Source organism: Malaya genurostris, chromosome 2 (assembly GCF_030247185.1).
Source record: "Malaya genurostris strain Urasoe2022 chromosome 2, Malgen_1.1, whole genome shotgun sequence".
Classification (NCBI taxonomy): domain Eukaryota; kingdom Metazoa; phylum Arthropoda; class Insecta; order Diptera; family Culicidae; genus Malaya; species Malaya genurostris.
In genome coordinates this window covers 82,011,686-82,037,742 of record NC_080571.1, presented here as the reverse complement: position 1 = coordinate 82,037,742, position 26,057 = coordinate 82,011,686, and the positions used below count along the sequence as shown (strand labels likewise).

The following is a 26,057-nucleotide window of genomic DNA, read 5'->3' as shown; positions in this document are numbered from 1 at the left end:
AACACTCGCGGATGGGATTGCCCCTAACCAATTTTAAATTTCTGCTTGAATCACACGATTGACTTGTAAATTTTCACACATTCCTTATAAATCTGATAACACCGGCAATGATATGTATATGGCACCTCGATCGGTTGACATCGTTTAATTTTAGGTGGTAAAATCGCAGTTTCCGTCGCTTGAACATATTTTAGTTTCTCGAATCAGCATAGTTCAATAAATCGACAGTCCCACGACAAAAGGATCTAACTGCAAATGAAAACCTCTCTTTGTTTACTTTCTCTTTTGATTATTATGGAGCCATTACTGCAACTTCTTGAAAGTTTCCGTTATACAACGAAAGTTTGTAGTTTTAACTTGAATGTTTTGCGAAGAGTAAGGCGTCAAATATAAAATCACTCCGGTAAATCGTGAAAGAAAAAGTAAACAAAGAGAAACTGTCATTTGCAGTAAGTCCCTTTTGTCGTAGGGCTGTCGAAATTACACATTTAACGCTTTTCACTAACACTTGCCACCACTGCACTTTCACTCAGAATAACTATTTCGACCAATTATTTTACTATAAGTTGTTTGAAACACATTGAAATTAGACTATTTTGCGAGCAACACTTGGGTACCACATCGTACTCCCAGTCGATTCGTCAAGAATTAGAAAATAAGTCGTATGTATAATAAGTTGTGATTTTATCACAATTCGTTGATTGAAAGTCGAGTAATTTGTAAAATAACATGGTGAATCTACTAATGAAATGACTAATGGTACAACAGCCCTAGTAAAGCATCATTACACAGTTGAATAGATTGAAACTATTTTTTTCTTAAACGGGAGATAAACCTCATGTTGAATCACCGTGAAAATTTTCTCACTTTTGTCTAATTGGATGTTTGTGTGCGTTTAAAGTGTGCAATTTCACGCAACTCTAGACGAATAAAAATAATATTTGTCATCTATTTAATATACATACACAATACCATGCTAAAATAATTTCAATTCTTACCGTTATTTGCTGTTAATTCCACGCCCGGTCCTCTTCGAATGATAATCGTATTCAAGTAGCTTTAGGCTATTTTAGAAAGATGAAAAGTAATTACTTTCAGACAATCTAGATCACCAGTTCTTATTAGAATAATGCTCAACTTCCAACCAAAGGGTGAAACCGGTAGGAAAGGGTACATGAAAGCTGTGAACATTCTCCACTTCATCGAAATAGAAATTCATTGAAACAGGCAATGGCAAGCTGCCTCCAGGATAACGAGGACGATAAGGCAAGCAATAGCTATTTATTTACATTCGCTAGCGAATAGCGGCGGGTAATTATAACGAATTGCACCACGGAACTGTTTCTATAGTCTTGTAGTGGTACATTAGAGTACAGATTGACACGGTGAAAATGAGTGGAAGAAGCCTAAATCTATGAGTTTACTGTATTCAAGGGTGATTCTGAAATTGGTTGAAAACTAACCCCACTTACAGCAATTATTCATTGCGCGTGTCCGATTTCACCACAACTCACGGTACCGTACAGTAACAAGCGACAGACAGGCTTTCATGTCTTCCAAAGCAGTTCCAACTCTTTCCTTACTCGTCTATTGCCTAGACACTGTACTCGAAAGACCGCGAGTCGAGCCGGCGGAATTAATACCATCGAATAGCTAATATTTATTGGATTTAGATTAAACCAGTCAGCTGTTGAATGGGAATCACTTCGTCTTAATGTTCGCTGCCGGCAGGTACTTGTTTTCCGACTTGCGACTGCTAAGTTGGTCATGCCGGCTTTTGTCAGGATTAGGCAGAAAGATGAGGATTTTAATGCGAAACACGCCGACATTTAGATTAGAATATCAGTCAAATCGGACTGACGTAAGTTTTACAGGGAAACGGTTATTTGTTCGAATCAATTAAATGTCAATACAGCGTTGGCATTTGATTGATGCGAACGATAGAACTTTTCATTGTAAAACTTTCGATGGTTAGAATCCGGAATTGATGTAATGTGTGAAATAAATTTAAGCGGGATGCTATTTTTTAGGCACTCACAAATGAAATGTGTTCACCTTATTTAGTAAATCATGGTCTATATATGTATCAACCTCCAGTGTTACCAACTAAACAAAATGAAGATCGGAAATAAAACTAACAATTGCTGAATTGGTACATTATCGCAAAGCTGATTTACCGGTAGCGACACCTGCCAATGAAAAATGGAACCAAGAAAAGGAGGATTCTTTCGGAAATTTTCATATCGGCAGTAGTGATTTGCAACATTTTTATCGTTTATTCAATAGTACCAAAAGATATCAGCAATAAAAATACACTCGGAGTAGAAGAAATTCGATTTCAAAGTGATTACTACTACTTTTTTCAGTGTAAACTACGATTAAACATGGAAATTCTTCAGAAGTGTGTGAAATTGGGTAAGGTTAGGTTTATTCGAATCGACATTTTTTTAAACAAAAAACAGTGTAATGTTGATTTCTCGAGCACTAGAATGTATAGCGATCGAGTACTATTTATTTTGGATACATTTGTTATTTCCAGGCATTTGAAAAATGGTATCAAACCAAGTTTAATGCTCTATTCTGAATAAACGGTAGATTTCGCACAATGAACTAAGAGCAACATTACCACCTCAGAGTAAAAACTTTTTCTTTAACTTCTACTATGATTTTTCAAATGAATTTGCCCGTTTTCAAAAGAAATCGTTGAAAAGGTGGAGTAATTAGAAATTTTCCTACCGATTTGACTGCTCTTGCTGAAAGTATCATCTCTAAACAACCAGCGCCTCTACATTTCAGTTTGGCGACAATATGCCAATAGACTTCACTTTTTTGTTAAACATTAAACAGTTGAATCGTGTTTCTTTTCCTTTTCCGAAAGCATTGAGAAATCAGTGAATCTTTGAAATAGTGAAAAAGATATATTCACGCTTTTTTTTAGAACGGCCAATAAGCCATCCATCAACATTCACTTTGAAGAGTAATTTCGAATGACTCGGCACTCGCTGAGAGTAAGTCATAATAGTAGACGGCAGAGAAAAGTTTTCTCTTTCGTCTGGTGTTAAATTTAATACTCTATCTTTCATAGCTCGCTTGCAATTTCTTTCGAAAATGAGAGTAGACAGGTGGCTTATTGGCCGTTCTAAAAAAAGCGTGTATTAGAGTTTAGGTTTCCTTTAAAAAAATTTGCACAAATAGTTAATGACAAGTCTCTAGAAACCCGAAATTTGGAAAGTAACTTTGTTCATATTTTAGGCAAACTTTAATTATACTAGGTGGCTAAAACAGTAAAATTGTTTTACAGTTATAATTGTTTTTGATCGTCGGGTAAAAAGTAGAATTTTAATAATTACAAACTCATCGTTATGAGTTGAGTTGCATGTTGTATCTTCGATAATTCAAAATAAATCATTAGACTTTAAGTTTATCTTTTCTTCAAATCCAAATAGAAAATATTATTCTAGAAAAAACGATACAACAACACAAAAGTGTGAAAGTTAAGTCCATTTATAGGTAAACAATTAAAAATTGGACATGCATAAAAAAAAATATTTGAAAGGAACATCAAAGATCGATTATTCATACATACTGATAAGCAAATGGCGGGATTATCGCATCTTATTTTAAGTATGTCTCATTTAATTGGTTCAAATCGAAATACAAACTATAGTTTTATCATAGCTTCGTTTTATATTTCCAAATATGTCACTTATATAATATTAAAAAATTGTATTTTTCGCAACGAAAAAATAAGAAATGAGTAAAATAAACCTGGGGGATAGGTTTAAAATGCTCTTTTTCCATAAAAAATAACTTATGACTAATAATTTTTACCTTTTCATGAAGAAAGGTCATGCAATCACTTAAAAAATCGACTAGTAGAAAATAACCCAGAGGGCTTATATTATTCGACTTAGTTCGTAAAGTTGTGTGTATGTATGTGACCCAAGTAGCAATTAAAACATGTTAAAATTTGTATGTTTCACGATTGCTACAGAACGGTTTTTTTGTTGGATATATTAGACAAGATATTTCAGGTGTTTTTGTAAAAAATGTTAAAATCATTCATATTACTGCTAGTGAAACCAACTCAAAAACCTGAATTGATTATTATTATCGGTTTTATTAACTGACTGTACACTATGTTCATTTGAACAGTTTCATATGCGGATTTCTCATAACTAATATTACTACTGTGAAAGATATCAAACAAGAAACTTGTTGCACATCATGCAAGTAAAGTGCACTTTTCCAATTTTACAATCGTGGCGAGAAGAGTTGAGAAATACAATACAAAAACAATGTTTGCTACTTGGGGAGTCACTCATTTTTCTCAGAGCTGGCTACATAGACTTCCAAAATGTTAGGCTCATATGAAAGGTCTTATGGTTCCAGTGGTTGCTATTGAATTTTATCCGAATCCGACGTCTGGTTCCAGAGCTACAGAATGGAGTCTGTTTAAAATTTCGAACCTTCTTTTAGAGCATCGATTAAAAAACAGTACGATTCTTCTGGATTTAACTGTTACATACAAATTGAAAAAGTTATGTTAGTTTATTCCCAAATGAATTTTCTAGCATCAAATGAAATTTTTTGGAATAAATCTCCAGTCATATATACGAAAATATGAGTAATATGAAAAAGGTATCATTACAACACCAGGTGGACAGGTTTTTATTCAAAGTGCCTCGTTTTCAACACATTTTGTCCATATCTTAGCAATTGATGGAATAGATGATCCCAGTAGAATTTTTAACCTTTCATTGACACTCATTTTTGTACATTCTTGAAATCTTGGTAGTGTTACTCAGCCACTGCGTATTCCATCAATGAAAAGAAGTGATAATCAGAAGGTGACAGATGTGGTGAGTGTGGCGTGTATGTGAACTTTCCTAGTCAAAAGTGTAAATTATGTTTCATTTTGGCAGAATATGCAGCAGAATGGCTTTGAGGTGTCTTCGAACCCTTTCTGGACGTTTTTCGATTAATGCGCTGTTGGAAGTCAGCTGTATTAACTGTTTCGCCGGGTTAAAAAAACTCGCAGTTCACTTCTAGAGAACGTGCCATTTGAGCCAATTAGTTCAGGCTCTCGATTCTAAATCGTATGCATGGAGACTCCTGGCCCGATCTGTAGCACACACGAACCCAACACTTCAGTTAAACTCTGGTTCTACCGAAAACTGCTTAGTTAGAAGATTTTAAGGAATTCGCGGATAGGAACCTTCTTCTCGAATCCGTTCTGAACTATCTGGCTATTGACGTTCTTCCTTTTCTGAAAAATAGTCCTTTGAAATTGTGACTCTAATTAAAAATCAATCAAATCCGTTAAGCAGCTCGTATGGCTGAAGTATAGTCAATACCGTTTTTGTGCTGTATGAAACTGATTTCAATTCAACTATTCGTCAACTTATTGATTAGTTTTCGTAAAAACCGTTGGAAAATTTCTTTGCATTATTCATAGTACCTTTTATGAAGTTCAAGCAAGTATTGTTATTATTACAATATTACTTACAAATCTCTCCGTTTGAATGCAATTTGTAAGAAATATGACATTGGATGCCAACTGCTGTATTAGGTTTTACACGATAACGACACAAATTAACTACCAATGAATCAAGCTCATCTTTGACAGCTGCCGGTGGTTTGTTTTGTTTAATGCAAATTAAAAATTGAAAAATGACGAAAGAAACCCCTTTAAAAACGATGAACCTCTAATGAGTTTTTGAACTGTAAACAAACCGCCGGTGGCTGTCAAAAACGTTCATTTCCCCATTCAGTAATAGCCGTTCAACCGAGAAGGTTGTGTATAGAAGCGTACAGTTTAATAACGCTGGTTGGTTTACACGCGTTAAATACGACAACGGTTGAACTACAGGTAGAGACCTGTTGGCAGCAGCCGTTAAAACGTATAGTCGTGCTGCATAAGAGAGCCCTAGTGCTGGGCCAAGCTGGTGAAGGAAACAACAAAGGGCGTTTCCCAAACTCTACCCAGGCCGCAATATACAGCCACAAGTGCTGAGCAGGAGAGTGCAAAGGCACATCGAAGAGGAAGAGTGCAAAGGCACATAGAAGCAGGAGAGTGCAAAGGCACACCGGTGCGAAGGCACTTCGGTGCAGAAGCATATCGGTGCGGAGCACTAGGAAGAAGGAGACAAGACAACTCGGTCTTTCCACTGCCATACAACACGCAGGTATACACCGGTGACCTGCGCTGGTTACAGCTGGCGAAGACGAAAGCAAATCGGAATTCGAGTGGTGCTGGATGTCAGGTAGCAGTAGCATCACATCCAACAATCAGCATCCAACAAGAACATCTAGAGCAACGAGGATCTACACGGCAGTGCAACGGAGATAGACAACAATTTCAAGGTAGAAGTTTTTTCTTTTCCTTTTGAGTGAGTACTGTGTAGTGTTGGTTTCAAATTTTATTTTAAAGTTTAGTTAAAAATTTTAATGTAATGGATGAATCCATGGACGTAAATCCTAGCATGAATCCGATACCCCCACGAACGAAAAAATATCAGGAGAGCTCTTCTGGGCCTTGGATAGTCTTTTTTAGACGTATATCAAAGCCATTAAACATTTTTCAAATTAATAAAGGTTTGACATCACGATACTCTTCAATCAAAGAGATCATAAAAGTAAATAACGATAAAATTCGTGTTGTGGTAAATAATTTGAAACACGCGAATGATATTGTCTCTTCGGAACATTTCAATAAAGAGTATAAAGTTTACATACCCTCCAAAGATGTCGAAATTGACGGTGTTGTTACCGAAGCGAGTCTTTCGGTAGATGATTTACTCAAGCATGGTGTTGGTCGTTTCAAGAACTCTATGCTTGAGGGTGTAAAAATACTGGAGTGCAAACAACTGTACTCAGTAGTTCATGAAGAGGAAAAAAAAGTTTATCGCCCATCAGACTCGTTTCGAGTGACATTTGCCGGGTCTGCGTTGCCGTCCCATGTCTATGTCGATAAAATTCGCCTCCCTGTTCGGCTTTTTGTTCCAAATGTAATGAATTGTACGAACTGCAAAAAATTCGGCCACACAGCTACTTACTGTAGTAATAAACCAAAATGTATTAAGTGTGAAGGGCCTCATAAAGATAATGATTGCAACAAGGAAATTGAAAAATGTATTTATTGTGGGAATAGTCCTCATGATGATATTTCAGTATGCACTGCATTTAAAGTGCACAAAGACAAAATTAAGCTTTCTTTAAAAGCACGGTCTAAGCGCACATATGCAGAAATGCTTAAAACGGTCATTGATGTCCCCCCTTTGGAAACCGAAAACGGGTTTTCAAATCTAGAGGAACCAGAGGACTCTGACTCTGACGAAAATAGTGAAGGTAATTCGTTTATCACTACCCAAGGGTCAGTTAAGAGAAAGAAGTCTTCCTCCAAATTACCAAAAAAGACACCTAAAATTTCATCTTCAAAAAAAGATCCCCGTGTTAAACAAAAAAAGTCAAAACCAAAGACTGTGCCTCCTGGTTTGTCAAATTCACAAACCAATCCAGGATCTAGTACAGAAAAAGATAATAATCCAGTGGGCTCCATTTCACAGCCACCAACAGGATTACTGAAGTTTTCGGAAATTGTTGAATGGATTTTCTCAGCATTCAATATATCTGAACCCTTAAAGACCCTCATAATGGCATTCCTTCCAATAGCTAGAACCTTTTTGAAGCAGTTATCAGCTCAATGGCCAATTGTCTCAGGTTTTGTATCTTTTGATGGATAATTTATCACCCGTCGCAAATGATACAATCACTGTCCTGCAGTGGAATTGTCGAAGCATCATGCCAAAACTTGATTCATTTAAAATATTATTGCATAGTCAAAAATGTGATGTATTTGCTTTATGCGAAACATGGCTTACTTCAAACATAGCTTTAAATTTTAATGATTTTAACATTATACGTCTCGATAGAGACTCTCCGTATGGTGGAGTGCTTTTGGGAATTAAGAAATGCTATTCCTTTTATAGATTAAACATCCCTTCAACTTCTAGTATAGAAGTTGTTGCTTGCCAAATAAACATTAAAGGCAAAGATATTTGCATAGCTTCGGTTTATATTCCTCCAAAAGCACAAGTTGGACAGCAACAGCTTAATGAAATGGTTGAAGCCCTTCCTGCACCACGATTGATTCTGGGGGATTTAAATTCGCACGGTATTATGTGGGGTTCCGTTTACAATGATAGCAGATCATCTTTAATACAAAACATTTGTGACAATTTTAGCATGACGGTATTAAATATGGGTAGCATGACACGGATCCCAAGACCTCCGGCACGCCCAAGTGCATTAGATCTATCTCTTTGCTCAACATCAATTCGACTAGATTGCACCTGGAAAATACTGCCTGATTTACACGGTAGCGATCATTTACCAATCATCATCTCAATTAGCAGTAGCAATTGCATTGCTACTTCCGCTAGTATTCCATATGATTTGACAAAAAATATCGACTGGATTAAATACCAAAGTAGTATCTCTAGTATTTTGAATTCAATGGAAGAGCTCCCTCCACTTGAAGAATATGACTTCCTCATTTGTTCGATTCTGGAGGCAGCAGAACAATCCCAAACTAAACGCTTTCCTGGACCAACGACTAACAGAAGGCCTCCCAACCCCTGGTGGGACAAAGAGTGCTCAGAGGCTAAACTCGCAAAACAAAATGCTTGCAAGACGTTTCTAAAACGGGGAGGAGGAACTCCTCAGAATTTTGAAAAACTTATGGTTTTAGAAACCAAGTACAAGAGCATACTTCGAGCCAAAAAATGTAGCTATTGGAGAAATTTTGTCGAAGGTTTGTCAAGAGAAACCTCAATGAGCACTCTTTGGAACACGGCCAGACGAATGAGGAATCGTAACATGGGCAATGAGAGTGATGAATACTCGAACCGATGGATATTTGACTTTGCTAGGAAAGTTTGCCCAGATTCTGTTCCTACGCAGAGCATTATTCGGGGATCTCCTCCAAATAATGGTTTTATTAATAACCCATTTTCAATGATGAAATTTTCTATAGCACTCTTGTCTTGTAAAAATAACGCTCCTGGGTTGGACAGAATTAAATTCAACTTGGTGAAGAATCTGCCCGATCTCGCAAAAAGACGTTTGTTGGAATTGTTCAACAAGTTTCTTGAGCAAAATATTGTTCCACCTGACTGGAGACAAGTGAAAGTTATCGCCATTCAAAAGCCGGGGAAACCAGCTTCCAATCACAACTCATATAGACCCATTGCGATGTTGTCCTGCATCAGAAAATTGTTCGAAAAAATTATTCTACGACGTCTCGACACTTGGGTCGAGACGAACGGTTTGTTGTCAGATACTCAGTTTGGCTTCCGTAGAAATAAAGGGACGAATGATTGCCTTGCATTACTTTCGTCTGACATCCAAATTGCCTTCGCTCAAAAGCAACAAATGGCATCTGTATTTTTAGACATTAAAGGAGCATTTGATTCAGTTTCCATTGATGTTCTTTCAGACAAGCTTCACCAAAATGGACTCCCAGCGGTTACAAATAATTATTTGCACAACCTTTTGTCAGAGAAACACATGCATTTTTCACATGGCGATTTGGCAACACTCAGAAATAGTTACATGGGTCTCCCGCAAGGCTCATGCCTCAGTCCGCTCCTCTATAATTTTTACGTAAATGACATTGACAGCTGTCTAGTAACCCCATGTACACTAAGACAATTGGCAGATGATGGCGTGGTTTCAGTTACTGGACCCAAAGCTATTGATCTGCATAAACCATTGCAAGATACCTTAGATAACTTGTCCGATTGGGCTGTTCATCTTGGTATCGAATTCTCTGCGGAAAAAACAGCCCGCGCAGCTTCAGCTTCATATGATGGGAAGAATGATCCAACAGGTTTTGACTTTCAAATACCTTGGGGTGTGGTTTGATTCCAAATGCACGTGGGGAGGACACATTAGGTTTCTGATAACAAAATGCCAACAAAGAGTAAATTTTCTTCGAACAATAACAGGATCTTGGTGGGGTGCTCATCCGGAAGATCTAATAAAATTGTATCAGACAACGATACTTTCAGTGATGGAATATGGATGCGTTTGCTTTCGTTCCGCTGCAAACTCTCATATTATCAAACTGGAGCGAATTCAGTATCGTTGTTTGCGAATTGCTTTAGGGTGCATGCATTCGACACATACAATGAGTCTTGAAGTTCTGGCGGGAGTTTTTCCATTAAAAGATCGATTTTGGGAGCTTTCATCACGCCTGCTAATAAGATGTGAGGTGCTGAATCCCATGGTAATTAATAATTTCGAACGACTAGTCGAGCTTCGATCTCAAACAAAATTCATGACAGTATATTTTAACCATATGTCACAGGAAATCAACCCTTCAAGATATATTCCTATCCGTGTCAGCCTCCTAAATGTCCCTGACTCAACTTTATTTTTCGATACATCCATGCAGCGCGAAGTGCGTGGAATCCCGGATCATCTACGTTCGACGGAAATCCCAAAAATATTTTCAAGTAAGTTCAGGCATATTGACTCTGAGAAAATGTTTTACACGGACGGATCGCGAATTGAAGAAGCGACAGGGTTTGGTATGTTCAACAATAATGTTTCGGCCTCATTTAGGCTTCAAGAACCTGCATCTGTTTATATAGCAGAGCTAGCAGCAGTTCATTATAGTTTGAGTGTAATCGTCACATTAATTCCAAACCATTATTTCCTCTTCACAGATAGTCTGAGTGCAATTGAAGCCATTCGCTCAAACATGACTGGCAAGACTGAACCGTTTTTCCTGGGCAAAATAAAACAGTGCCTGAACGACATATTGAACAATAATTATCTAATCACTATAGTCTTAGTCCCGGCTCATTGCTCCATTCCTGGCAATGAAAGAGCCGATATTTTAGCCAAACGTGGTGCTATTGAGGGTGAAATTTATGAGAGACCAATTGCTTTCAACGAATTCTATAGCTCGTCTCGCCAAAGAACACTTGCCAGCTGGCAAGCTTCTTGGGATAAAGATGATCTGGGTCGGTGGATGCACTCAATTATTCCGAAAATATCGACAAAGGCATGGTTCAGGGGCCTGGATGTGAGTAGAGATTTCATTCGTGTGATGTCCAGACTCATGTCCAATCACTACACGTTAGATGCACATCTCCTTCGAATTGGGCTCTCCGAGACTAATCATTGTGCTTGTGGCGAAGGTTATCGAGATATTGATCATGTCGTTTGGACATGCGTGGAGTATCGTGATGTCAGATCTCAACTAATAAATTCTTTGCGTACCCAAGGTAGACTATCCAATATCCCAGTTCGAGACATTCTTGCTTGTCGTGACCTTTCATACATGAAACTTATTTATCATTTCATAAAGAAAACTGGAGTTTCAATTTAATAAAGGCCCCTTTCAAGACTTAGTTCTGATCCCAGCTGCGTCCATGAGTTCAACCAATAGCTAAATTAGAATAAAAATAATGTAATGATACAAACAAACTCGAAACAGTTTATGAAATTATTAACAAAATGTCTGAAAATAACAGCTTATTTTATAATTTATAGAAGTTAATCGTTTGGTTCAAATAATATTTCCGAGTAGATTTCATAATTAATGACGAGTTACCTAAGATGATATTTAAGTAATAAGAGAATATGTTTTAATAAATGCAAAACGTTGTGACTATGTTAAAATTAATTAGGATAAGAATATTATGTAAAAGTGATGCTACGGCGAAGAAAAACTTATGTAAACTGCCTTAAGAAATAAACGTATTTATGGAAAAAAAAAACGTTCATTTTGTTCATTTTGGTTATGTCATGTTCGTATAAAACCCAATTAGATTTTTTATCGTGACGTCACATATGAACAAGCATTCATCTCTAACAGTTCAGCAGCACTGTTTGCAAACAAGCTCAAATAAAAATCGAAGAACACATCTTAAACAATCATCTTTATACTTAGGAATATATATTTCATTTTCAAAGGTTTGCTAATTTATTATTAGGTTTTGCACGAACATGACATAACCTCACAACAGAATGAACTTTTTTTGACAGTCGACGTGTACTTGTGTACAGTTTAAAAGTTCATTAGAAGTTTAAAGCTTTATTTAAAGAAGAAGAAGAAGCTTTATGAGGGTGCATATTGCCCCGTGGTTGTTGTATTCAGCGAGTATTTGTACATAATTTTGAGAAATAATGATTACGGAAGACAGTTATGCATGAAACTCTTCCGTGTTATTCTCTATAGTTAAGATATAGCTACATTTCCATAGGGGGTCATTTTACCCCATCTACCCCTATATCGCTCATTGATGCTGGAAACACATACAGGGCAATCTTTCCCACATTATCGAAATGACGGATTGAGCAATGAATTCTTACTCGACTGCATGATTTTTTAGTGCTCGATCGGTTCAGTGCTAGAATTTTCGCATGAGTTGGCTGCTCGATCAACCTGGTTGACAGTGACATTATAAATGTCATTGAATATTCGCTCATTTTATGAATGTGTTAGTGTAAAATTTAGGCGACCTAAGGCATTTCACTACACTCCAGCTAGAGGAATGGATGATGCTGACTAAGGTAGGCCGTAATTTCAATAGTTTATGTTGGGATTCTAAGAAGAACTGGTTATTTACTAGTTCTGTATATCCGAAAAACATGAAGATTTAAATTTGTATATTCAGTTATATAATGTTTTCGTTTAAAAATAAACTGAAAATCAGCACGAAAACGTGCAAAATCAGGAAAAAAGAAGAAGAAGACGAATTGACAATTCAGTCCGCATCTTCTCACTCAATTCCGAATGATTTCCGAATCAACCGGTTGTAGGCGAACCGGTTCATTCGGAATCGGTTGTTGCACTGGAGTTGGAATTGATTCGGAATCCATTATGATTCCCACATGAAATTCCGAATGAAAATTTCTCGCCGATTCGGAATTGATTCGGAATCCATTCGGATCTGATAATGTGGGTTTTAGCTATTTTCACTGTGGAATACGTTTTTAACAGGCACTTTTTCGTCATTTTTTCAATTTTTAACTTGCAGTCGCAAAACAAAACAAGTACACGGCAACTGTCAAAGATGAAGTTGATTCATCGGCAGTTCATTTGTGTCGGCATCGTGCAAAACCTAATATGCAAATTTTCAAAATTATGCATTTTGTTGGTATGCGTTGCTTATCCCCCGCATAAAAGGGACTTGAGTGTACAGGTAAGATCCAAAAATGTTATTTGTATTTATGAATATGAAGATCATAAACCAAATACGCGTTAATTGCTTTCCAACGAAAAGAGTTAGAAAGTGTCTCTGTAATGTTTGAATCTATTTGATACTAAAGTTGATGCTCATTTTCCGTTAATACTGCTTTTCTATACGATTCTGCTTAGTGCAAACTTAAACAGTTCAATTTGAACCCCTAAGTAGACGTAAAGCTATTGCTATTTGCAAAACACTTTTTAATTGGCACCGAAGTGCCATGTCTTTGCTGTCCGCCGTAACAAAGAAAGCAGATCTCACTGTTACTAATTGTTTTACTATATGGAATAACTAGAGACGCTGAGATGAATGGGATTCCGTTACCCTATTAAGTACAAATTGCATTTTGACGAGTTATCCTTAGCTCTTTAACGACAGCCCAGCTGGCATCCCGGCGCACCACGTGCGTTTGGGAGAGAAACACTCAATCCGCAAAACATCGCGATTCTCTCGCCAACAGCTGTTTTGTGTATACATGTGGCACTCACGCAACCGGCCAGAGAGCCAAGAAGCGCGTCTATACGCGGACGCTCGGCACCCAATCTCGTAGCGCTCACTCTCACGCTAGTACGAAACGTCAAAACGATATTTTAGTACCGAAACAAAAATGGCGATGTACACAAATAAATTTGTGCGGTGCTCCCGGTTCGGGCCGAATTTGACCGCGGTAGTGCGTAATTTCAGTGCCGAAACCAATCGGAAGTGGTTTATTCTGCATCCATCAGTGAAATACCTATGTTTCGTGGGGGGCAGTTTGGCCGCCGTGGCCTACGCCCGAAATCGCCAGCAGCCACGGGTGTACGCACTGCAGCTACGCAAGGTAGGTGACGATGGCTATTTTGTGATGGAATTTTTCGCAATTTGTTGGTCAAAAAGGTTTCGCTGCGATGACGAATCCTGTATCAGAGGGTGACGGTGAATGATTGCGTTGCAGTGCCAAGTTGAATTAGGGAGAATTCATCAATTATGAATGAAACGAACTATTGGTGGAAACAGAGTTGATATTACCAAATTTGGAATAATTGAGATCAACATATATATGAAGCAGATTTTTTCTTTTATTTGAAAAGGAATAGCATATGCTTCCTAACTGCCAGTGTTTTGCCTATGTCTTCTAATCAACAAATTTTCTAAACAAACAATTGGCTGGTGATCTTCTACATCAATGACATCATTGTTTATTTTAAATTATGAACGAATGCTTAAACGTAAACGTGTGATTTCATTTGACAAAAAGGTTGGCCTTCAAACGGAAGTTATGAACGTATTGATAATTAAGATATATTTCTGTGTAAGAGCATATTTTATCGAAATTTTTACCGAGATAAACAATTTCAATTCTTCCTCTGCAAGATTTTAGTACAACTGAGTGACTACGATAGACCTCTCTCAGATATAATCTGTGCTAAAAAACATATGACAGGTAGAGCGATCGAAACAAGAGAAGTCCTCAAATTGTAGGTCAAGGTCAAATTCAGCAAAGCAGTTCGTTTAAAAGGGTAATGAACTATTGCGATTTATTCTAACTTAAATTACTGAATGATGTTTAGATTTCACTCGCTAAAAGGTATCAAAAAATCATAGATTACTGAAATCCGTCCATTTTTAACGAAAATATCGATATTCTCGTGTAAGCGACTTTTCCCTCTATTCAAACAGTAGGAATTTTAAGCTCTATATGATAAAGCGTTGCTTCGGAGCAAACTAAAACGAAATTTTTATTACGGTTGTATGCAATAGTTTCTAGGCATCAAATAGACTTTGTATAGCATCCATTTTCGTGACATTTTGCCTCGATTCGATTTTAGCACGGTTCGTTTTTTTGGCAACATAATCTTTCGAATATGATATATGCATTAGAAACATGGCAGTATTTTCGAATTCAAAATAGTTTAATAATTATATTGATTTGAACTGTTTACTGCAATAATTTCTGAAAGAACATAATTTTTTACACCCATATACCGTTCGAATCAGTTCGTAGAGATCAGTAAATATATGTGTGTGTCGAATTATTTCACTCAATTTTCTCGAAGATGGCTGAACAGATTTTCTCTATCAAATATTCAAATGAAGGGTCTACAGATCCCATAAAAGTTTGTTTTGTAATCAGATCCGTCTTCCGGTTCAGGAACTACAGGGTGATGAGGGTAATTACAGGCTTGCAGATTTTGATAATTTTTTTTTTTCCAAATAAACTTTTTTCAGTTTGATCGGTATTCGATTTTTCGTGAAATACTTTTTCTTCTAATAATAACAAACCATTGACAGATAAATCTGCCACACTGATTGAGGCAAAATAACGAAAAAATGATCTATCTACAAAATCAGCTTTCTCAAATGATCATCCGAATGAATTCTACTTCATCACTTTTCGAGGCTTTTCAAATTGGGTATATTATATCACCAATTCAAAATGCACCAATGATGTTAAATAATTTTTTTAACACTTTAAATAGGAATGCTCGATCTTTAAAATCGAGTGAAGATGAATTTAATTTTATAATTTTCTCAAAGTTCACAAGAATTGCATTGCCATTGTGACAGAAACATTTCTTAAACAAAATGCCAAATTGAAACCCAACCCACATTATGTGGTTCATCGATTTTACAGGTTCACTGGAATGGGTGGTAGAGTTGTCATATTTGTCCAACGGTAAATCAAATATCGAATTTTACCTTCTTTCAACAATCAGTTATCGAAAGTTTGGGATTCGAAATCCAAACCACTAATGGAATCTATTCTATAGCTGGGGCATATTTGTTTATTTGTTTATTTGTGAAAATAATTCATCTGACCATTAAAAGTCTTAATGAATAACACGAAGTACAACGAACAAACTTATAACAAGGATACACTTAATAATTTCTGTGAGAACTTGTGCGTCGGTTCACCAAATTCAAAGAGATGCTCAACTTTGGAAAATGCACGTATACATGCTGTCATTGATTCATGTTGTCCGAAAGTAGTACGATGAAATCTTGGTTGAAGTAGACTCGTCGAGCGTAGAGATCGCTGAGAAGCACGGAAGTCAAGAAGAGATAACAATTTTGGTGAATCAATATCGCCATTGATTACCTTAGCCACAAGTAACGCTTGCTGCATCTTTCTTCGTCGCTCTAACGATTCCACACCAATCAGACGACAGCGGTCAGGGTACGGTGGTAAATCCAGAGGGTTTTGCCATGGGAGGTGCCGCAAAGCCAACCGGACGAATCTCTTCTGTACACGTTCTATTCGTAAGTTCCAAACGAGTTGGTACGGGCTCCAAACCAAACACGCATTTTCGAGTAATGGACGCACCAACGAACAGTATAGCGCTTTTAGACAGTACGGGCCTTTGAAGTCTCGGCTACTTTTCGCTATGAAGCCGAGTTGTCGAGTTGCTTTGGAAATCAAAGTTGATCGGTTTTGGTTAAAGGTAAGCTTAGCATCCAGCAAAACGCCGAGGTCATTGACAACGTCGACTCTTCCAAGAGTTTGTCCATCGATTTGATAGTCGAATATTATGGGGTTGGTTTTGCGATGAAATGTTATAACTTGACATTTCACGGTACTAATAATTAAAAAAAATTCTACACCAGCCAACAAAAATATTTAAAAGTTCCTGGAGACGAACACAATCCTCAATAGACCGAACTGTCAGATACAGCTTCAGGTCATCAGCGTAAACCAGTCTGCATCCAACGCCAAGTAGTAAAGTAGCGTCGTTGAAGAACAGCACAAACAGTAGTGGTCCTAGGTTAATACCCTGAGGAACACCAGATTTATTCGTGAAAGGAGAAGAAAAACACGAGCCTAGCTGCACACGTAGCACTCTGTCGCATAAATAAGAGCTCAGCCATTTAACAAACATTCTCGAAGCCCCTAGTCGGGATAATTTTGTTACAGGGTCCGGCACTCGAAGTGTAACCAATTAAAAAGGCCATAAATTCAGTTTGGAAAATTACTTTTACCTAATTCAAAGTACAAAATGTGTAAAAATAATACAAAATTCAGAATCAATTCACTTTTGCTCGATATGACCACCTTTTGCCTTGACTTGATGACTTGAGAGAGCGAAGGAGTTGCTTCGTTTGGCCGAAAGCGGTCAATTTCCGAACATTGTATTTTCTGACGAGAAAATTTTTCCAATTGAGCAATTCGTAAACTCTCAAAACGATAGGGTTTACTTGACCGACAGTTCATACGAGAATTTGAGTCATCGATTGGCCACCAGGAGGCAGCACCCGCAACAGATAATGGTTTGGGCCGCTGTAACCGCAGATGGGCGCTCTCCAATCGTTTTCATCGAGCCTGGCGTCAAGGTAAATGCGACATATTATCGGGAAAGTATTCTGGAGGTTGCTTTGAAGCCGTGGGCAGACAAACATCTCGGTGGCAGACCATGGACGTTTCAGCAGAACTCGGCACCGTCTCACAAAGCTCGAGTGAACCAAGAAGGCTGAAAAACAACGTTCCGAACTTCATCACGTCCACACAATGGCTCTCGAATTCACCAGATACGAATCCAATGGATTATTCTCTTTGGGCCATTTTGGAGAGCAAAGTCTGAACTAAAAGATACACCAGTCTCGAGGCGCTGAAAAAAGTTATTGTCCGCGAGTGGGCCAAAATACCTGCAAGTCACATTCGGCCAAACGAAGCAACTCCTTCGCTCTCTCAAGTCATCAAGTCAAGGCAAAAGGTGGTCATATCGAGCGAAAGTGAATTGATTCTGAATTTTGTATAATTTTTACACATTTTGTACTTTGAATTAAGTAAATGTAATTTTCCAAACTGAATTTATGGCCTTTTTAATTGGTTACAATTCGAGTGCCGGACCCTGTACAAGTTTTTCATGATCTATTCGATCAAACGCTGCTTTCAGATCAGTATAAATTGCATCAATTTGAAATTTTTCTTCCATCCGAGTGATACAGGTAGATGTAAAATCCAACAGGTTCGTGTTCACCGATCGTCCAGGCATGGAACCATGCTGGTCAGTACAGATGTACGTTTTAGTTTTGGAAAGTACGACAGTGCTAACTACCAATTCAAAAAGCTTCGACGCTGCTGACAAACTGGTTACACCACAGTAACTTCGTACATTTAGGCGATCGCCACTTTTGAATACTGCGAACATATAAGACTGTTTCCAGATTGTCGGAAATATGCCTTGCTCGAACGACTTATTGAATATCACACACAAAGGATCAGTCAAGACGTGGACGCATCGACTATAAACTACTGCTGGAATACCATCAGGTCCAGTAGAGTATGACTTTTTCAACCTTTTCGCAGCGGTGACGATCATATCCGGAGTGATTGCAAATGTGCTTAAATCCACTAGACTAACAGGAACGTCCCTTGCGGCGGTTTCAGCCTGCGTGGCAGAGGCGGTACTGTTAACAAAAACAGATGCGCAAACAGTTCACAAGAATCAAATGTACAAGTTGATTCTACCCCATCAAAACGAACGTTTAGAGGAATTGACGAGCATACCATACGAGCATATTTACCATACCAATGCGCTGGCGAACAAATGATTTCCTTTAAAGTCGATTTGCAAAAGTTCACAAAATATCTGTCAAAAATTTCGTAATGTTCAAGCAGAAATGAATCGTACTCCATGAATGAATTTTTATTTTTGTTATTATCAATATAATCATTCGTAATGACGGCCGAATAATTCGGTTATGTTTTTTTCAAACGTAAGTTTTTGCTCTCTTTTCGTTCTCCCGTAAACGCTTCTAATTCGCAAAGCAAGCAAAGGTGATGTTTTCTTCTTTCGTACCAGCACGTACCGGTTTTGCATCGTCATTTTGTTTGACGATTTGAAAGTTTTGACACTCATCGCCCTATAATTACGGAACCGAAAGTCGGATCTAGATGAAATTGCACGGTATCTTTTAGGACAATGAAAGCTTTAATTTTAATCAAGATTTGTGAAAATCGATTTAGCCGTTGCTGGGCAATCGAATTTAGTTCCGTTTTTGGATTTTTTCTTCATAATTATCGGTGATTTCGGAACCGGCAACCGGGGACTAGGAGTCCGAAAGGATCATATATTCATAACCTAACAAGATCTGCCAACTAAATTAATTTACCAGTAAGTCGTATATAAATTTGCATCTCGCTTCGCCATCACTTTTGAAAAATACTCATGAAATTAAAAAAAAATTCACTTATCGTGATGTAATATTGGAACCGGAAGTCGGATCCGGATCGGCTTTTCAGGGACTTTTTAAAGAATTTCGAGACCTTCAATTTACATTTTAGTTTATGAAAATCAGTTATGAAATTCCTGAGAAAAAAGGGTGTGCGTTTTCACATAGATTTGCACATATAAACTTGTAAGTCCGGAACCGGAAGTCGGATTAAATTCAATAGCAGGCTATGGTATCATAAGACCTTTTATTTGAATCTGAGTTTGTGAAAATCGGTTCAGCCATCTCTGAGAAAATTGAGTGACATTATTTGTTACATACACACATACATACTTAAACACAGATATTTTGTGATCTCGACTAACTGATTTGAATGATGTATGACATGTAAACTCAGTTTTCACAGTGATTGCATAACTTTTCTACATGAGAAAGGCGAAAACCTCTCAAAAAAATGCACACGTTAACCTTATGTGAAAAACCTGTTTTAATCCACCTAGTGTTGTAATGATGCCTTTCTCATTAAAAACTAAAAATACTAAAGAAATCAACTAGCAAATATAAAGAAGTAGCTTATAAAAACAATTCTTGAAACTGACATTTTTACACTAAATACCCTACCTCCGGAAGCAGGAATCATCAGGAATCAGAATAAAATGGCTCAAACGGTACGTTTCCTCCGGAAGCAGGGGTTTATGCTGAATGAAAATTGTAATATTCTTATGGTATCCTAAGGCGGTTCGGCCATCTTCTAGAAAAGTGAGTGACCTTATTTTCACATTTTTAGTGCATATCACCCTGTAATTCCGGAACCGGAAGTCGAATTCAATTAAATTCATTAACTGTATATGGGACCATAAGGCCTTTCATTTGAATTTGTGAAAATCGATTCAGCCATCTCCTGGGAAAGTGAGTGAATTTTTTTCACATTTTTAATGCATTAATTTCACATTTTTGGTGCATATCATCCTGTAATTCCGGAAGCGGAAGTCGGATCCAAATGATATTCACGAGCTTTGTATTAGACTACAAGACCTTCCATTTGAATCTAAGTTTGTGAAAATCGGTTTAGCCATCTCCGAGAAAAGTGAGTTACAATATTTGTCACAAACAGGCACTTGCTCAGCTCGTCGAGCTGAGTCGAATGGTATATGATATTCGGCCCTCCAGGCCTTGGTTCAAAGGTTAAAACCATGATTGATTATGAAAATGAAACAATATGTCAGAATTATTGCTGTTGTTGCATGTTTTGTATGTGTCACGTACTTAATCTGTTCATTTTACTGTGCTCGCAATATGGCGTCTGTTGAAAAACCCCGATCAAACAACATAGGCCAAATCCTTTTTGACCTTTCAACGGTATTTGTCACAGTGATTTTAGGGTAAATAATTGCTCATTGGTTTTATCGAAAGTTATAAAGTCTAGCTAATATCTATTATACTTTCAGGTCTAATTTTAGTACCAAGCAGAAGTATAATTTATAAGCAAATGTACTATTTATTGAGTTTACTAAAAGGCTCTACTAAATCAACCCTCAACAACTTATTTGCATGACGAATTGGTATTACGCGAATTCTGTGCACCAAAAATACGAAACTGAAACACAATTAAATTCGTTTTTCCACAGTGGAGTTCAAAAGGCAAAACCTCTAGATTGTGTTCCAGCACATCAATCTTCTAAAAGTGGATTAACGAAATCACATCTTGAACTACTAGTTCCAGCGGAATGCGTTCCTTGATAGGGAACAATGTTTGCTTCAGTTTAGCTGCTCCGGAGAAAGGATCAGATCATACATTTAGAACAATGCGTTCTGTATTTCTGATATTTTTCACCAGTGATTCAACAGAAACGAAATTTTATGTCATTCAAATGTAAAATTTTCAGAATATCTTCGTACGAACAAAATTTTATCGCAATGCTAATTCCGATAGACTATGTAATTTATTAGTTTTTAGTACCAATATACATTATTAAGATTCAATATAGTACTTAGTAACAATTACATGAAAATAATGTGACTATAAAGTAAAATTCTGGTAAAAAGTAAGTCCAGATGAAATCAATTTTACAGTACAATTTAAATGAACTTCGCAAAAATTTCACTAAATTATTCTATAGAATCTACGAAAAAAGTTGTAAACTAAGAGTTCATTAGTTCATTCTGTGCTATCTATACTTCACATAAGTATTACAAGAAAAGTTCTATGGATAAAAATCACATACGTTTTCACGTAGCATTGAAGTGAGAATTTTTCTCAGTGTAAACATTGAATCAGTGTGAATCATTCCTGATATATTTTTAGACAGCATGCATATCGTAAAACTTGTTTGCTCACCATTATCAGTCACTGAACTCGAACCATTTTATCCTAGCCTCTGAATGCGCAAAAAAGTTTTATGAACCGCGTAAAGTCACTTGCATCGCATCGTACACGCGAAAACAAATTTACTATATCTGGTTCTTATTGCTACACACTACTCAGTTGCCTATATCATACCCCGGCCGTTACGTGATCGAGTCGAGTTCTTGCTTTCAAAACAAAGATTAAATAAAGCGATTTGTGTACATCATCATCGGAATCACTCGTTAACAGATGAGTCGCCAGATAATCCAGGAGGCAGCAAACACGATAGCATTTTGTTATAAATCGTCGTTATCGTGCTAAACGGGGATAAATGCGGCTTGCGTTGAATGCTTCTCACACGCTTCGGTAACCGCATGCTCGATCCGCTTCGGTTTGTCTTGTCGGTTAAGCCGTTTAAGCGTGTGAGAAGGTGATTAAATTTAATGTTTTCTAATATTTTCTTGGACGTTGCGGCGTGAGCTCTGTTCAGGGTCTACCTGTTTGTTTTTTTCGGAGGGCAGAATCGGGACTAACCTTCAAATTCGAACGTGTTTGTAAATGAAATATCATTAATCTTGTTTAGCGGCGATTTTTTTTTCTACTGGAGGTGGAAGTGAAATTAATTCGTCTACCGAATTGTTTAGGTCTCCGGAAATTATTCCCTAAGGATGAGGATATTTGGTAGCAAGATTGAAAAATTTCATATGACGAGTTATCAACACCGCAGTAAATTTAAAATATCGACCGGCAATAATCAAAATAATTCCAATGCCACAACAATCCAAAACTGCTGATATAAAACTGACGGAATCATTGCTTTCTCTATTGAATTTTACGACTTTTTAACAGCGTGCCACAAAAATATTGCTCGAATGACTCAAATCACGCACTCGCTCTATCATGGCGCGAAGAATTTGCTCTTCTGCCCAGTTTTATGACCATTATTAATTTACTACCCAGTTGAAAAGCATGTCCGCAAAAAAGCAAAGCACGGATGTCTAGCACCTCCGGATTGAGCTATTCCACTTATGATGGTTTGCAAAAAAAATATGAGATCAGTTTTAGATGCTTCGAATGCCAGCGAATCTGTCGACCAATGAATGTCACATTAGCAAGCAACAAATGACTCCCGTATCGTTTCAGTTGGTAGATCAAATTAAATTAATTTGCTCACATAAAAATTCTGCACCGTGATTTTGAGAGTCTTCCATGTGCAACCCAAGAAGTAAAAAAAATCGAAACGATTCCGGAAAATTTCCGCAACTACTACTTTTTGCTACTTTTCCTACACGAACATCAGTTCCCGGTCATTGCACTTTCGGAGCATTCGGATGAAATGACTCCATCAGTTGGATGGCAACGGACGAATTGTTGTTTTTTTTTCGTTGTTGGTGGTTGACCCACGCCCGGCTAATGAGTTTGTCCCATCTGTCCGAAGATTTTGTTGTCCGTGTCGGAAAGATCGGCCACATTCGGGGATCGAACAGGCGGTTTCGGTGCGGTGTGACCCAATTTAAAACGAATTTCGAGGTTAACATTTCGAAATAAAACTTAATAGAAGCTATGGTAAAGGAAACCGCAGTGTTCGGTTAGTTTACGATACAGTAGGGATGTCCGATACCAGGTCGATACTTTAAGGTATCGATACTTTCTTTAAAGTATCGGGTATTTTTGGTATCGATATCGCATCAGATCGATACTGTTAGTATCGATACTTTTGGTCTCGATACTTACAGTATCGCAACAGATTAAAATCAATTCTTATTACGACGGAACATTTTTTTTGTTTCAATTATAGAGGCTTCAACCGTAAGGTCATTCCCCTCTTCGAGCCCAAAAAACTTTCTAACTCTATGTGCGGGGTTGGGAATCGAACCCAGATGGGCTGCGTGAAATGTATTGGTATGATGTGGACTAGCCGTCGTTAAAATTCGTTCTCGACAATCTCGCCTCGACTCACAGGTGCGCTTAAAGAGAGTGCAATGAGAGAAAACCATACTATAAACACGCACATAAAGGTCATACTCTCAGAGAATTCAATCATTTCAATTTTTCACACTTATTGCACTCTCTTTCAGTGCGTCTAATAACGATTGATTAATAGAAATAGGAATTGGCTTTTAGTTTACCTGATGTAAACTACATACTACGTTGTTTTGATGTAATATCGTGTGATTAATCTGCAATATTTCTTGAAAACAGAAAATTATTGCATTTGATATTCAGTACTTCTAATTTTTATTCACATTACAATTCTTTTTTGCTTTCTGTACATCATAAAATAACGCCACAGTCGACGATTTTATTTTATTTTGAAATGATTTCTGCGCAAGTATCAATTGATACTTACAGGTATCGATACTTTATTGCCTTTCGATACCTTGTATCGATACTCAAATTTTGGTATCCCGATACCCGAGGTATCGATACTTTGCCTTCCGAGTACCATCCCTACGATACAGTAAATGATTATTTCGGTGATTGCATTTTATGTGTTTGACAAGTTTTTTGGCAATCGAAATTGTCATTTATTTTTGGCGAGCACAAATTGATGAGGGCAAAATGAACTCGTTCTTGCTCCAGTAGAAATTTGAAATGTTCGGGAATTTTTTTCGATGATCCCTAAAACTACTAGATGATATGATATTACATGTTTTAAAATAAAAAAAATAAGCTGAACGCTGCCGCGATAAAGACTGTCCCAGAAAGTATGGACGCACTTTGATGTCGCTCTAAATAATTCGCAAGTGTTGATATTCAAATTTTTTTTTTTTATTCAAGAATATAATGTTTAAGGCACACTGCTTAAGCTCTAAGATGCCAAGGGCTTTTACTAATTTTAATTTACGACTAACTTAAAACTAGGCTTGTATCATTGAGTAATGTCATATTTGGGTCGCAATGGTTGACTTTGGCAGATCCAGCCTTCAGCTGGTGATCGGCAGTGGCCGGTGAATTGAATATTTCATGAGAGTCTTCCATATGGCGTTGGTGAATGTTCATGTTGGCCGCATTCTTCGGTCCGTGTGGGTCCGCGGGAAACACCCCCAGGTTACGAATACCCGGCGGATGGCCCGCATGCTGTTGGTAAGTTTCCGTGGGCGATGATGGTGTTGTTACAGAAAAAAATGAGAAAAAAAAATAGCGAAGTAAATATTGCGGAAAACGGAGTAAAAAGGGGATATGGGAATGAATTGACTAAAACGACAGAGATCTAATTAGTTGACATCGAGATGGTGAAGAGACGGGGAGGGGGGAAGCGAAAAGGTTAGTGACAGCACAAAGATCTTGTTAGTTCCGATGAAGATGGTGGACAGATGAGGAATCGGGATAATCGGCGGAAGTTAGTGTCGAACCTGCAGGTGAAGATTATTCTTAGCCACAGTTGAAACAACGTCGATAAATAGGAGGAACTTTCTAAGCCAGATGTAACAGATTACACTTGTATATTAATGTGTTTGAGAAACTCGTATATCAGAAGCATATATGAGCTATCCCGACTCGCCAACACATCCCGAACCGGAACTTCAGGCGGTCTACCTCGGGCCCTGAGGGATTCCAGTAGCTTCGACCTGGCGTCGCGATACTCTACGCACGACCACACGACATGCTCGATGTCCTGATAACCGTCGCCACAGGTGCAGAGCCCGTTCTCCACGATCCCGATACGCCGGAGATGTGCGTTGAATGTATAGTGATTTGACATGAGCCGAGACATAACGCGAATGAAATCACGACTCACGTTCATCCCCTTGAACCACGGTTTCGTTGATACCTTAGGAATAATGGAGTGTAGCCATCGTCCCAGTTCGTCATTCGTCCATGAAGTTTGCCAACTTTCGAGAGTTTTCTGACGAGAAATACTGAAAAATTCATTGAAGCAGATTGGTCTTTCATAAATATCACCTTCTAATGCGCCCACCTTAGCCAATGAGTCTGCCTTTTCATTTCCCGGAATGGAACAATGCGAAGGGACCCAGACTAACGATATTGAATAAGACCGTTCAGATAAAGTTCTCAAGTGTTCCCGTATTTTCCCCAGAAAATAAGGGGGGTACTTTCCTGGCTTCATTGCCCGGAGAGCTTCTATTGAGCTTAGACTGTCCGTGACAATGAAGTAATGGTCTTTGGGCGAGGTTTCAATGATCTCGAGGGTGTACTGAATAGCAGCTAATTCTGCGACGTAAACTGAAGCCGGATCACTGAGTTTGTACGAAGCGGTGATGTTTTGATTGAAGATACCGAAGCCTGTGGACTCGTTGATGTTTGATCCGTCAGTGTAAAACACCTTTTCA

At 37.8% G+C, this 26,057-nt stretch overlaps 1 protein-coding gene across 4 annotated transcripts in view; it reads left to right on the top strand.

Moving 5' to 3' along the window:
- Positions 1–13,871: 13,871 nt before the first annotated feature.
- Positions 13,872–26,057, top strand: part of LOC131430940 (calcium uptake protein 3, mitochondrial) — a 229,629-nt gene continuing 217,443 nt past the window's right edge. For all 4 annotated transcript variants that reach the window (XM_058596241.1, XM_058596239.1, XM_058596240.1 and 1 more), the window contains exon 1: positions 13,872–14,085. In XM_058596241.1, the coding sequence (XP_058452224.1) occupies positions 13,873–14,085 (213 nt within the window). In that variant the 5' untranslated portion in view covers position 13,872. The remainder of the gene's footprint in view (positions 14,086–26,057) is intronic.